Source organism: Alligator mississippiensis, chromosome 13, assembly GCF_030867095.1.
Source record: "Alligator mississippiensis isolate rAllMis1 chromosome 13, rAllMis1, whole genome shotgun sequence".
NCBI classification, from domain to species: Eukaryota; Metazoa; Chordata; order Crocodylia; family Alligatoridae; genus Alligator; species Alligator mississippiensis.
The window spans coordinates 24,781,611-24,795,402 of NC_081836.1; the positions used below are offsets into that span (position 1 = coordinate 24,781,611).

Here is a 13,792-nt window from a genome sequence, read left to right on the forward strand (position 1 = left end):
TTATCCTTGGCAAAATGTCAGTTTCTGGGCTCAGACTTATCTAGTGCCAGGGATGGGAAGTCAGCCCAGCTGGGCTGACTCCCCAACTCTGGGGCAATTTATCACCGGGGATGGGAAGTCAGCTCAGCTATGCTGACTTCCTGACCCCGGGGTGATCTAGCGCTGGGGATGCGGAGTCAACCCAGCTAGGATGACTCCCTGACCCTTGGGTGATCTAGCACCAGGGATGGGGAAGTCAACCCAGCTGAGCTGACTTCCTGACCCCGGGGTGATCTAGCACCGTGGATGGGAAGAAGGCCAGCTTGGTTGACTCCCAGCCCCCGGTGCCATCTAGCACTGGGGGTGGGAAGTCAGCCCAGCTGGGCTGAGTTCATTTCCCCAGCACTATGTTTGAAACATTTTGACTTTTGAAATGTTTCGACTAGCCTTGTTTTGTTTCGAGGCTGTTTTGCAGCCCTTTTTTTTCAATTCTGTTTTGCTGTTTTGACCTTGAAATCAGTCGAAACAGTGTCAAAACAAAACAGCCGGCAAAATTTCACACAGCCATACTGCCCACTACCTGGCACCCCTGGCAGCAGGCATGGGGCAGATGATCCCAGGGCCAGATAGGATATGATAGGATCAATTGGCATCTCTTCATCCCTCCTCCCACACCAGGTGGTTTAAACATCCATGACTGGGGACTGAGGCTGGGTCAGCACCTCCCTCCCACCCCAGCCCTCAACAGCTCACCAGAACTCCTTAAGTGGCTCACCACCCCTAATAATTAACCACCCCTGACCTAGTGTGTAGTGTGGATAACAACTTCATGCAACTGAAAAGGTTAGTACTCCTGGGGCTGCTCCATGACTTACTTGAATACTTGTGATGCTCTCAGTTATGTTCTTGAATACTTCTCTTGGCAGAAACAGGAGGATAGGCAAGTCTAGATGCCTAAATCCTCATTTGCTATATCCTTTTCTAGCAGGATTCCATGGGTCAATTGAAGTGAGGGATTAGTTCTGCACTTGTAATGGATGGGAGAGAGAAATCCCTACTCACTGAATCAGGGTGGAGCCCTTAATTATTTGCTGTTCCTTTGGATTGGTGTTCTATTTTGTAGCTTAGAAATCAAAAGTTGGAATATACAAATAATACAGCCATGTCATAACACATGTGCATAGTTGCAGAGCACTTTCAAAATGGCTGATCTCACAAAAAATTAACCCTGGTTAAATCATAGACTTATAGAAAATTAGGGCTGGAAGCAACCTCAGGAGGTCATCTAATCTAACCTCCTGCTCAACGCAAGACCATCCCCAACTAGATCATTCTAGCCAGGGCTTTGTTGAGCTGGGCCTTAAAAACCACCAAGGATGGAGGTTCCACCACCTCTCTAGGTAACCTGTTCCAGTGTTTCACCACCGTCCTTATAAGACAGTTTTTCCTAATACCCAACCTAAACCTCCCTTGCTGCAACTTGAGACCATTGCTCCTTGTTCTGTTATCTGTCGACAGTTTAGCTCCATCCTCTTTGCAACACCCTCAGGGTAGTTAAGGACTGCTATCAAATCCCCTCTCAGTTGTATCTTCTGGAAACCTAGTTCCCTCAGCCTGTCCTCATAAACCCCAGCTCCCTAACTATTTTCATTGCCCTCCACTGGAGTCTCTCCAACTTGTCCACATCCTTTCTGTAGTGGGGGGCCCAAAACTGGACACAGGACTCCAGATATGGACTCACCAGTGCTGAATAGAGGGGAAGAATCACTTCTTTCGATCTGCTGGCAATGCTCCTATTAATGCAGCCCAGTATGCTGTTAGCCTTCATGGCAAAAAGGGCACACTGTTGACTCATATCCAGCTTATTGTCCACTGTAACTCCCAGGTCCTTTATTGCACAGCTGCTGCTTAGCCAGTTTGCCCCAAGCCTGTAGCGATACATGGGATTCCTCCATCCTAAGTGTGGGACTTTGCATTTGTCCTTGTTGAACCTCAGGAGATTTCTTTTGGTCCAATCCTCCAATTTGTCTAGGTCACTCTGAATCCTAGCCCTACCCTCCGGCTTGGTTTTAGCTGCAAACTTTCTGAGGGGGCAATCCATCCCATCTCCCAGATCGTTAATGAAGATATTGAACAAAACCAGCCCCAGAGCTGACCCCTGGGGCACTCCACTTGATACTGGCTGCCAACTAGACCTCAAGCCATTGATTACTACCCAGTGAGCCTGACGATCCAGCTAGCATGCTATCTACCTTAAACCCCATTCATCCAACCAACCCATACTTTCTTAGCTTGCTTGCAAGAATGCTGCGGGAGACCATATTGAAAGACTGGCTAAAGACAAGGTATATACATTCCACGGCTCTTCCTGCATCCACAAAGCCAGTTATCTCATCACAAAAGGCAATCGGGTTGGTCCAGCATGACTTGCCCTTGGTGAATCCATGCTGACTGCTCCTAATCACCTGCTTCTCCTCCAAATGCTTAGAAATAAATTCCTTAAAAACCTTCTCCATGATTTTTCTGGGAACCGAGTTGAGGCTGACTGGTCTATAATCCCCCAGATCCTCCTTCTTCGTTTTCTTCGATGGGCACTATGTTTTTTCCTTTTCCAATCATCTGGGACCTCCTCCGATCATCACAAGTTTTCAATGATAATGGCCAGAGGCTTTGCAATCACATCAGCCAACTCCCTCAGCATTTTTGGATGCACTGCATTTGGCCCAATGGACTTGTGCATGTGCAGTTTTTCTAAGTGGTCCCTAATCTGTTCTTTCACCACTGGGGCTGCTCACTAGGGCTGTGTGAAGCTTCAGTCCCTGATTTGATTTGGCAGAGATTTGGCCTGATTTGGTGGCCAAATCTCCAAATCCAAATTGAATCAGGAGACCCTTTAATCTCTCCAAATTGAACAGGAACTTTACGAATCAATTCAGAGAGATTCAGAAAGATTCTGCAATTTGGACATAGACACAGCTTTAAATGTTTTTTCTACATACCTCAAGGTATTAGGTGGCTCGTGAATGCTGTGATGGTGGAGAGGATGAAGCATCCCACAGCAGCGCAGGGTACTTCCCAGTGCGCTCGGCAGCAGACCCAGAAGTGGACCAGAAGTACTTCCGGTCCACTTCTGGCTCGGCAACTGGTGCCTCCTGGGTCTGAGGGGGAACCCTGGGTCCCCCCATGGCCGATCGCCAAGCCAAGGAGGCGCGGGGGGGGAGGCCCTGTGCACTCCCCAGTGGACCCAGAAGTGGACTGGAAGTATTTATGGTCCATTTCCGGGTTTGCCACCGAGCACACAGCTTCCCTCCCCCCACTCTCCCGATGCACTCTTGTGGGATGCTCCATCTACCCCAGCATCGCAGTGTTCACGAGCTGTGCCTGGTACCTCAAGGTATGTAGAAAAAACATTTAAAGCTGTGTGTGTGGCCATCAGCATTGAATCTTCAGATTCAGATTTGGCCAAATCGAATTGGGGACAGTGATCTGGATCAATGAATCAAATCACTATCCCCGATTCAGGCCAAATCCGAATCAAATATGGCCCATTTCACGCACCCCTACTGCTCACCTTCTCCCCAAACTATGCTGCCAAGTACAGTAGTCTGGGAGTTGACCTTGCCTGTGAAAACTAAGGTGGAAAAGGCATTGAGCAGTTCAGCCTTTTCCTCATCATCTGTCATTAGATTGCCTCCCCTATTCAATAAGGGACCCACACTTTCCCTGACCTTCCTATTGTTGCTAACTTACTTGTAGAAACCCTTCTTGTTACCCTTCATGTCCCCTGCTAGCTGCAACTCCAGTTGCACTATGGCCTTCCTGAATTCACCCCTGCATGCCCAAGCAATATTTTTATACACCTCCCAAGTTGTTTGTCCAAGTTTCCACTTCTCGTAAGCTTCCTTTTGTTTTTAAGCTCACCAAAATGTTCTCTGCTGAGCCAAGCTGGTCACCTGCCATGTTTGCTTTTCTTCCTGCACATCAGGATGGTTTGTTCCTGCACCCTCAGTAAGGTTTTGTTAAAATACAACCAGCTCTCCTGGACTCCTTCCCACTCAGACTAGAGTCCCAGGGGATCCTGCCCATCAGTTCCCTGAATGAGTCAAAGTCTGCTTTTCTGTAGTCCAGGGTCCATACTTTCCTGCTCTCCTTCCTTCCTTTGCTTCAGATCCTGAACTTGATCATCTTGTGGTCACTGCTACCCAATTTGCCATCCACTTCTACACACCAACCAATTCTTCTGTGTTGTGAATGGCAGGTCAAGAAGAGCATGGACTCTAGCTGGTCTCTCCAGCATTTGCACCAGGAAGTTGCCTCCAACACTCTCCAAAAACTTCCTGTATTGCCTGTGCGCTGCTGTATTTCCCTCCAAGCAGATGTCAGGGTGATTGAAGTCCCCCAGGAGAACCAGGGCCTGTGATAGGGAAACTTCCACAGGCTGTTTGAAGAAAACCTTATCTACCACTTCCTCCTGGTCTGGGGGTCTATAGCAGATATCTACCACAACATCATCCCTGTTGCTCTCCCCTCTGACCCTAACCCACAGACTTTCAACAGTCCTATTTTCAGTTTCATACTGGAGCTCTGAGCAATCATACGGCTTTTTTACATAAAGCACAACTTCTCCTCCTCCTCTTCTCCCCTGCCCATCCTTCCTGAACAGTTTGTACCCATCCATGACAGTGCTTCAGTCATGCGAGCTCCCACCAAGTCTCTGCTGTTCCAATCACGTCATAATTCCTTGACTGTGCGAGGACTTCTAAATCAGGTATTATATTAATGTGCTCAAAAGCAAAGCACCTTAGGGAACCTGTGTTTCTTCCAGGCTTAATTTTTCTTGTGAAAAGCTGTCAAGGGGAAGGAGAGGGAGCTCCCAGCTGAGCTGCTGAATGTCCAGAGCTGCAGGGGACAGGACAGGAAACAGGGTCCCCTCACCTCATAGCTTCCCTGATCTACCCCAGCTGGGGAACTGGGGGGAGCCAGGTTGGGCCCCTGAGCTAGAGGGCCCCATTCCTACCTCCCCCCACCCCCGGTCATTCAGCAGCCAGCATGGACCTCTGGGCTGCTGGGTGGTGGGGTGGGGTGGAATGGAGCCCCTTCACTTCATGGGCCCAACCCAGCTCTCCCCAGTACCCTGGCCAGGGTAAAGTGCCATGAGTTACTGTTCCCACAGAGGCATGTGCACGTGTGCATGTGTGTGTGCATGTGTGTATATATGTTTATCTGAGAGAGATCAAATGATTTATTGTTACACTGGGGTTGTACTTCATGTTCCACAGTGCCCCAGCTCCCAGGCACTGGCAGGCTCTGCAGTCCCAAACTGAGGATACTTTCTCCTGTCTGAATAAGATCACATTCCCTCAATACATAAAATCTCTACAGTATCACAGCACTTCAGGCATTTCTCAGTGTTGGAAAGAAGTGGCGTGCACACAGCCCTGGCACACATACACACTCAGATGTGAGAAGAAAGAGTGAGAGAACAATGGGAATTAAATCCAGGCAGTTTCAGAGCAAACCATCTAAAATGCCCAAATACTAATCATAGCTGAGCATGAGCACTTTCTTCAAAAGGAACTAGGTTTGGAGGCATGGAAATGTTATCACTGAACTAACCCACCCTACCCCAAGAGTATAAGCTATAGAGATATAGCTATAGAGATAAGCTAGAGACTTGAAAAAATCCCTGTCTGCTGCTCTGGCAGCATGGTCTGAAAGTGGGCTGCAATCACACCACCACACCCTCTCTGGATTTCATAGATTCATAGATTCATAGATGTTAGGGTCTGAAGGGACCTCAATAGATCATCGAGTCCAACCCCCTGCATAGGCAGGAAAGAGTGCTGGGTCTAGATGACCCCAGCTAGATGCATATCCAACCTCCTCTTGAAGACCCCCAGGGTAGGGGAGAGCACCACCTCCCTTGGGAGCCTGTTCCAGACCTTGGCCACTCTAACTGTGAAGGACATTAGGAAGAACTTCTTCACAGTTAGAGTGGCCAAGGTCTGCAACGGGCTCCCAAGGGAGGTGGTGCTCTCCCCTACCCTGGGGGTCTTCAAGAGGAGGTTGGATATGCATCTAGCTGGGGTCATCTAGACCCAGCACTCTTTCCTGCCTATGCAGGGGGTCGGACTCGATGATCTATTGAGGTCCCTTCAGACCCTAACATCTATGAATCTATGAATCTATGAAATCCAGAGGGGGTGTGGTGGTATGATTGCAGCCCACTTTCAGACCATGCTGCCAGAGCAGCAGACAGGGATTTTTTCAAGTCTCTGAAGTAAGTAAGAATTGAAGTAAGAACTACTAATCACTCCCCTTTCTTCCCCTCTGTGCCCAGCAACATGTCCCTTCCCACCTGTTCCCTCCTCCCTGGCCTGCTGCTGCCAATGTCCCTGGCTGACATAGGATTGGGAGGGAGTTCCAGAGGCACTCCTGCCCTGATCCAGCTGGGTTGTACAGGGAGCCCAGCTCAGCTAGGGAATGCTGCAGCACCAGCAGTGGGTGGGTCCTCCTTGGTGTTCCCCACCAGGCTGGGAACAGGCTTAGGGAAGGGGCACCTGCCTGCTGCCACCCCGGTCTACAGCTTCCACCACATATTGGCTGGAGTGGAAAAGAAGTGGCTCTGGCGCTTCCCCTACACCCAACACAGCTAGGGACAGCACCAGTGGTAGGCATGTAAGTGTGGGATGAGAGGAAGGGAATGTGCCACTGAGCATAAAGGGGAATGGGAGGGAACGCCAAGAACCATGGAGAAGGCAGATTATTACCTGATTCAGGTACTTTAAAAAATCCCTGGTTGTTGCTCCTGTAGAATGGTCTTCCCAGCCCAGCTGGAGGAAAGTTGGGAGCAGGGGGTGCTGCCACCCTTGTGGCATGAGTCACAGCTCTCACACCCCAATTCACAAAATCTTGGATCTGCCCAAAGCAGAAGCAGAGATGAATGGGGGGTGTCTGGGGCAGTACTTAGTGCATGACTATGAGCAGAGGTCTGTGTTTGTGTGGCCAGAATACAGCAGCAACCCAGGCGTCATCAACTGCATGCTGCAGTATTTGGTCTGTTAGATTTTGCTTGGATCTTTGCAATACTAAAGGTCCAACTACCTTTATGTAAAAGAAGAAAAAGGGTGGCTGCTGGTAGGCAAAGGTGGGATTTGTAATTTCATCTAATCTCTCCCTGTTGAATTTTATCCCCTCCAAGTCACTCAGTCCATCTATACAAGCAAGTGTGGGTGTCAGAGACACCAGTAGGAACACTACTGATCTTTTCAATTACTTTGGCAAAATGTAGTAATAAAAAATCCTTTTCTTGAGGCTGATCTCAGGTAGTATCCTATGAAGCCATTGAACCTCTGGGTCTCCATGTAAAACCACTGAGGGAGGCCAGGCTCTGAGGGGGGCAGCACGAACCACCAGATTTTCTGAAGACAAATTGTGACTGCAGGCCATTCAGATTGATGCAGGATGAGGCCTTATCTGCAAGATGCTGTAATGGCAGGTCTGGGTACAGTGGAGAGTTATGCTTGCCCCAGAAAGGGAGTTTGGCACTGGGTGAAGATGAACAAGGCCATGTGGTATGGTGCCTGTAACTTGCATCTCAAGTGGGTGTGAGGGTTTGCATGACAGTCCTTGTCAGGATGACAAACAGGGTGGTCAGGGAGGCTTCAGCTATAGGTCAGCTCCTTGCAACAAGGCTCTGCTCCAGGACTTAGCTGTATATTAATCCTCCTATCACCACTACTAAAACAAGAGTCTTGCTATCTTTGTTGTAAAGTGGACATAGCATTAATAAAAAAGATGTAGGACACAGAACAGGTAGCAGCAGTGCAAGCATTCCCAGCTTGCCTCCTGGAGGTGCCTGAGTTCCAACCTGTCTTACTGGCTCTAGAGTAGAGTTCAGCTCCCACAGATCCATGCACACCACAATTCAGCAAGGTACTTAAGAACATGCCTGATTTTAAGCACATGAGTTATCCCATAGTATTGGGAACTTATGCCTCAGCTCCTCTGCTGAGATTGTCAAGCAGGTGCACTTCGCTATTAGTTCTTATAACACTGAACCCTTACACAGAGGGACCTGAGGAAAGAGGCATATGGGTCACAAAGGTTAGAAGAGCCTCTTCCAGCTTGCAAGCATGGGCCACTCTTCCCTCTTGTGGAAAGAGCCATGCACACCACACGGACATAATGATTACTGGTGTGCCATGGCACAGACATCAGAGGTGACCAGCCATAGATGGCTGACTGGCCAACTGCACATTCCTCATGATGACCTACAATGAGCAGTTCCGTGTTCTGTCACCAACTCCCTCAGCTGCTCTGAGAAGAGAATTTAGGCCACTCAGAAGGTGTCTGAGCTTGAGAGAAACCCAACCAAAAGAGCAGTTGGTACAGCTGTGCTAACTGGGTTATGTAACAGGGACTCCCAACCTTGTTAACAACATGGGGAGGGGGAACAGGAGGCAAGAGTGGGGTCCCCAGGGGAACAAGACTTTTGTGCCCTACAGGGGCAGACTACTGCAGCACCAAGCACCAGCAGGAACCCAATCCTCCAGGCCTGGGACTGCTAAACAGCTAAAGAGGTCTGCAGGGCAGGAGAATCCAAACAGCTTGTTAGACTAAACAGAAACTCCTGGGTACACCTTCAAAGGTGGCGGTCAGGTGACTAGAAGGGGCAGGGCTTGGCTGTATATAAGCCCAATCTCTGGGCTGGGGCTAACCACCTATGTCTACAGCCTGCAGGTAAAGCAGTGGAGAACAGAGCTAGCTGCCAGGGAAAAGAAGGTACCATGGGGCCAAGGAATCAAGTTGACTCCTTAGGACTGTGGCAACTGTTATGGCCCTAAAGGGCTTTTGGATGCGTTGTAACCAGATGGTTAACACTTTGTGCTATGGGGGAGTTCTGGAGGTTATTGAGCAGGGTGCCAGGGGTGCTCTATACTTTGCAACCACCTTTGGTCAGGGATGTGTGGGGCTGAAGCCCAGGAGCCCAAGGTCTGAGGCAATGGACCTGGGTTGAGGAGGCCCAGCCAGATAAACAGGGCCAAAGCTGGGAAGGCTGAGGCCCAGACAAGGATTCTGGGGTCTGAAGGGCTCAGTGTCTGTTTGGACTGGAAGGGCCCCTCCAGGTCAAACAGAGCTATCTGCAAGGCATAGACATGGCTACAGGGGTGGAAGGGGACCACAATTATAGGCCATAAGGCACAATCAAAGCTGTCTTCAAGGGGTAGTACACTTTGTGGAGTTTGGGGCAGAGCAGCCCCAAGGATTAAGGAAGGGGAGACTAGCCCCTAGGGCTGGACAAAGAAGAGACTACCCCAGCCTCTGGAGACGGCCTCCTTTTAAATAAATAAATACATGAATAAATAAGATCAAGTCATGGCAGGTGGGGGAAGCCAGGGAGCACAGGCAGGTGGGTCTGACCACAAGGGGGCATCAGAGGCCAGGGGGTCAGATACCCCAACCCTGTCACAGGTTACTATTTCCTAAAAGAGGTAGGGCATCTGCTAGAAAGCCTCTTGGCCTAAAGAGGTTCCTCAGCTTCCTTGCAAGCCCAGCTTATCTGGGCACTTCTGAAGTCTGATTCCATGAGCCTTGTGTGACTTTGCATGGCCACCATTCCTTGCCATCTGCCAAAGTGGAGGATACAAATCTGGCAGCTTTTTATACTCACCTTGCACAGATGTGCTGGCTGCTCCAGGTGTAGACAATAATGAGTCTGCCCCTGAGTCTCACCAGTCAGGGTAAGGTCAAGGTACTGGTGTCCCCTTTTACATAAAAGGAAGAACTTCTCCTGATTCAGGTGACAGGGTCCAAAAACCTTCATATACAATGTACACACATAAAACTCCCCCACACTGACTGTGGACTGTATGAGGCCCAGCTAATGACATATCTGTATGTTTAGGTCTGTTGCCAGGGGAGATAAACCTTTTGAATGCCATACCCTAGACTAGGCAGAATGTGATATCATGACAGTGCTAGATAGATCTCTCCTTGTCCACAAGCTTTACCTGTGATCTCATGCTGCCTCAGCTCATTGTATCTGTAGGACTGCTCCAGGGGTTTGATAGATGAGTGGTAGATCTTCCTTAGCCTCTGCAGTGTTGCTATACATTTAAAAAGGTGATAAAAACAAGGACAGATCAAACTCAGAAGTTATACACAGATACCATTAGCTACCTGACATCATCTCTCCCTTGCTCTCTTTCTTCTGAACATGTGGGATGGATGGCAGATGCAATGTGCAGACTGTTCTCCGCTTGGCTGCTGAAATAAGAAGTATCTTAATGTACAGAGAGATTGCTTGTCTCAGCAGGCTTGAAAATGGACGTGAAACCCCAGCTTTCAAAAGAGCAAGCCACAGAATAAAATGCTTTGAGGTGTCCTAGATTAAGTTCTATAGGGAGAGCATGCATTGCTTACTCAAGGATAGTCCTATGAGCAGTAGGGCTGTGCAAAGCTTCAGGTAGTGATTCGAGTCAAAGGAGACTCGGACCAATACAGTGGCCAAATCTCCGAATCCGAATCGAATCAGGGGACCAATTTAAGGGTTCAAATCGATTCAAAGCTCTCCGAATCCTCAGAAAAGATTCGGAGAGCTGTGATGATTTGGGCAGTCCCCGGTGGCTGCAGCAGGGAACTGCAGCCACTCTGAGCTGGTAAGTACTAGGGGTGGGCTACTCTGAGCTGGTAATCCAATTCAGCCGAATCGAATCGGGACAGTGATTCAAATCACCGAATCGAATCACTGTCCCCCGAATCCAAAGCCAAAGCAAATACTAGCCGCTTCACACAGGCCTAATGAGCAGGGGCAGACCTAGGATTTCCCAAAGTGGTGCAGGAGCAGGAACCCTCTTCTCTCGCCCTTCTTCCATGTTCAGAAACACACCTCCTCCCTCTCTAACTCTCCTGCTGCAGCTGCTACTTTCTCCACTGCTGGTGGGGGGAAGCTCCAGTGCCAGCTGGGCTGAGCCAGATCTGGGCTCAGCAGGGGAGAAGGCAGCAGCAACAGGGTGCCTGGAAAGTACTTCCTCCCACCCTGCCCAGTCCTGGAGCAGGCGCAGGGAAGGGGAACCTCTGTGCATTCCTGCTGCTGTTGTCTATGCCCCTAGGTGAGCCCAGCTGCAGCACAGAGAGCATTTTTACATGTGCTCCAGTAGTGTTGGGTGGTGGCAGGGGTGGCACTTTAATTAGAACAACTCTGAGGGCTCTTATACACATGCTCTGGTGTGGTGGGGGGTGCCCACAGAGTCACATATATTCAATGTCCTATGCTTCAAAATGGTGGCAGGGGCACTTTAACTAAAGCTTGTTCAGTGAGCTTTAGTTAAAGCACCCCTACCACCATTCTGAAATGCAGGGACATTGAATACATGTGACGTGGTTGCAGCTGGAATGCACTAATTAGCACGCTCTAACAGACTCAATTAATTGAGTCGGCCCTGATGCGTGCTAGTTAGCACACAACGGAGGAGCGGTCTATCATGTGTATAGGTGCCCCAGGAGCTGGTCTCATTAAAAAGCCCTCTGTGTCTTATGTATCAACATCCTCACACTTCAAAATGGCAGTGGGGGTCCTTTAACCTAAAGCTCATCAAACAAGCTTTAGTTAAATCACCCTCACCATCATTTTGACACATGGGGACACTGATACATGAGACACAGAGGCTGCTGTAATTACAGTGTGTTGAAGCAGCCACCCTGCACATCTGCCTGTTGAAGCAGGCACCCTGAGGGCAGGGATAGCTGTGTGGTGTGGGGGGAAGGAGGGGAGCAGTGAGGAGGGGATGTGCCTTTGAGCAGGAAGAGGAAGGAAGGGTGGATTCTCACATGCTTTAGGGATTTTAAGACATGCCCAAAGTCTCCTGTGATGTGGTCCAATCCACTGTACCCCCTTTGCATCTGCTCCTGCCTACAAGCCATTCCACTAGTATAAACCTATTCCCAGGTGGTCACTCTGGACTGGTTATAGCACTTGTTCAGTTTTGATCTACTGTGACACTACCCATAAAAGACACAGAAAAGGAGCTCTTGTGGCTTTGGCATGAGATCCATTCTCACATCACAGATATGACCTGGACATTCTGTGGAGTTTCTCTCAAGCCTTAGACTTTTTCTAAGCTTTCCATTAGTAATGGGAGACCTGCAGTAGATCCAAAGATTTGGTTCAAATTAAGGATACCACATTCAGGGATGAAATACTGGCTCCCTGACTTTAAAAGCAAAAATCTTACTGACATCAGGATAGGGTTAGGATTTCAGCCCACATGCTCTGCCCAGTTTTATCTAAGCTTGCAAATTTGCCAGCAAAATTGGGGAAGAAATGTCCTGATGAATGTTTAAGTGTTGAAACAGGTTCCTAAAGTTCCCATTGCTGTAATGTCTGTGTGCCAATGAGAACAGGCTCTCTCGTGACCTGGCCAGTCCATTCTCATTTTGGCAGGCCAGAATAATGCTGTTAACAGCTTTTCCCACTGTTTTTCATCCTTCTCCTCATGATCCTAGTTGAAAATAGGAAGAGCAGATACTGTAAACTGAAAAAATAACTCTCTAAAAAGTTGCCCAAAACTCTTCTGAGCACCAACAAGTCTTCAGGGTTAGGTTGAACAGTTGTGTTCATTCTCATTTCCATGACTGTCCAGACTCTAATGTTACCATTACTCTTACTCCTCAAAGACCAAAATATATATTGACTCTACAACTTTTTGGTAAAAACATTGTTGTCTTTTCAGAGTACGAATTCTATTCTTTTGTTATGGAGGGAAAATTAATCTGTATTGAGTGAAGCATAATGAATAATTGTCCATCTCTCACTGCCCATGCTCAAACCCCTTAATGCCCCCCTAAATCCTACTCTCTGGGCCTGTAACAAACTGATGCCCACTACACTTGGTCAGATACTGGCATTCTAAGTCCATGTCCTACCCATGGTACATTCCCTTCCTCCCATCTTTTCTTAAATCTCATTATACCACTACCTGAGTAGTCATCTGCTGGTTTGTCCTCCTTCAGTTTCAGAGTGCTCTCTATATGGGTACGGTCCCGCTTGGCAGGTTCCACAACATCTTCTATCTCTTCTGGAAAGAAAGGAAAGGTAGCATGTTAATTATGTCTGCAACCAAAACAGGAAGAACACTATATGGGTCACATGCTGACTTGATCTTTTTAAAGACACTACTAAGCATCTTTGACCTTCTGCACAGTGGAAAAACTTGAACATTTAGGTTACTGTAGACTTCGGCTCTGAGCTCCGTTCCTACTTCCCATCTCTCTCTCAAGTCCCAACTGAGGCTGCCAGTGAGGATAGCACTTGGTGCCAATGGTGATTCTAACTTTATATTGTGGATAACAGTTTATTTGGTTCTGGAGAGGCTAGCAGCTGTACTGCTCAGTCCAAGCAGTACATTCCCCATGTAGTTGGGATAAGGAATAGAGGTCAATATTATGGATGTAAAACATGCAGTTAAAAGGGGTTTTGACATTAAACAAAATCTTTGTGCCATGCGTCTGTGAAAGCTCTGATCAAATTGCACATGCCAGCTTGCTGGATGGGAGTCCTCCTGACAATGTTGACAGTGAAGATTTCAATATTCCTTTACCTGCAGCTATTCAGGCCTGGCTCATAAATCTTTAATGAAAATAATATTAAACCCTAGTTTTAATCGGTCTACAAATCACACTGCCTGTCTAACCATTCATCCACCTTTGGAAGACCCACCCACCATCCATTTCCCTGCCTTACAAAAAAAGGAGAAACATGCAAGCTCATTAAGCAGCAAGCACTGCCAGTAAGGTCATGTTGAACAGGCAC

At 48.3% G+C, this 13,792-nt stretch overlaps 1 protein-coding gene across 2 annotated transcripts in view; it reads right to left on the reverse strand.

Moving 5' to 3' along the window:
* Positions 1–13,792, reverse strand: part of SRL (sarcalumenin) — a 45,818-nt gene that overhangs the window by 25,511 nt on the left and 6,515 nt on the right. For both annotated transcript variants that reach the window (XM_006266872.3, XM_059716215.1), the window contains exons 2-3: positions 12,960–13,058; positions 9,993–10,088 (exon numbers count right to left, since the gene is read on the reverse strand). In XM_006266872.3, coding sequence (XP_006266934.1) covers positions 9,993–10,088; positions 12,960–13,058 — 195 coding nt within the window. The remainder of the gene's footprint in view (positions 1–9,992; positions 10,089–12,959; positions 13,059–13,792) is intronic.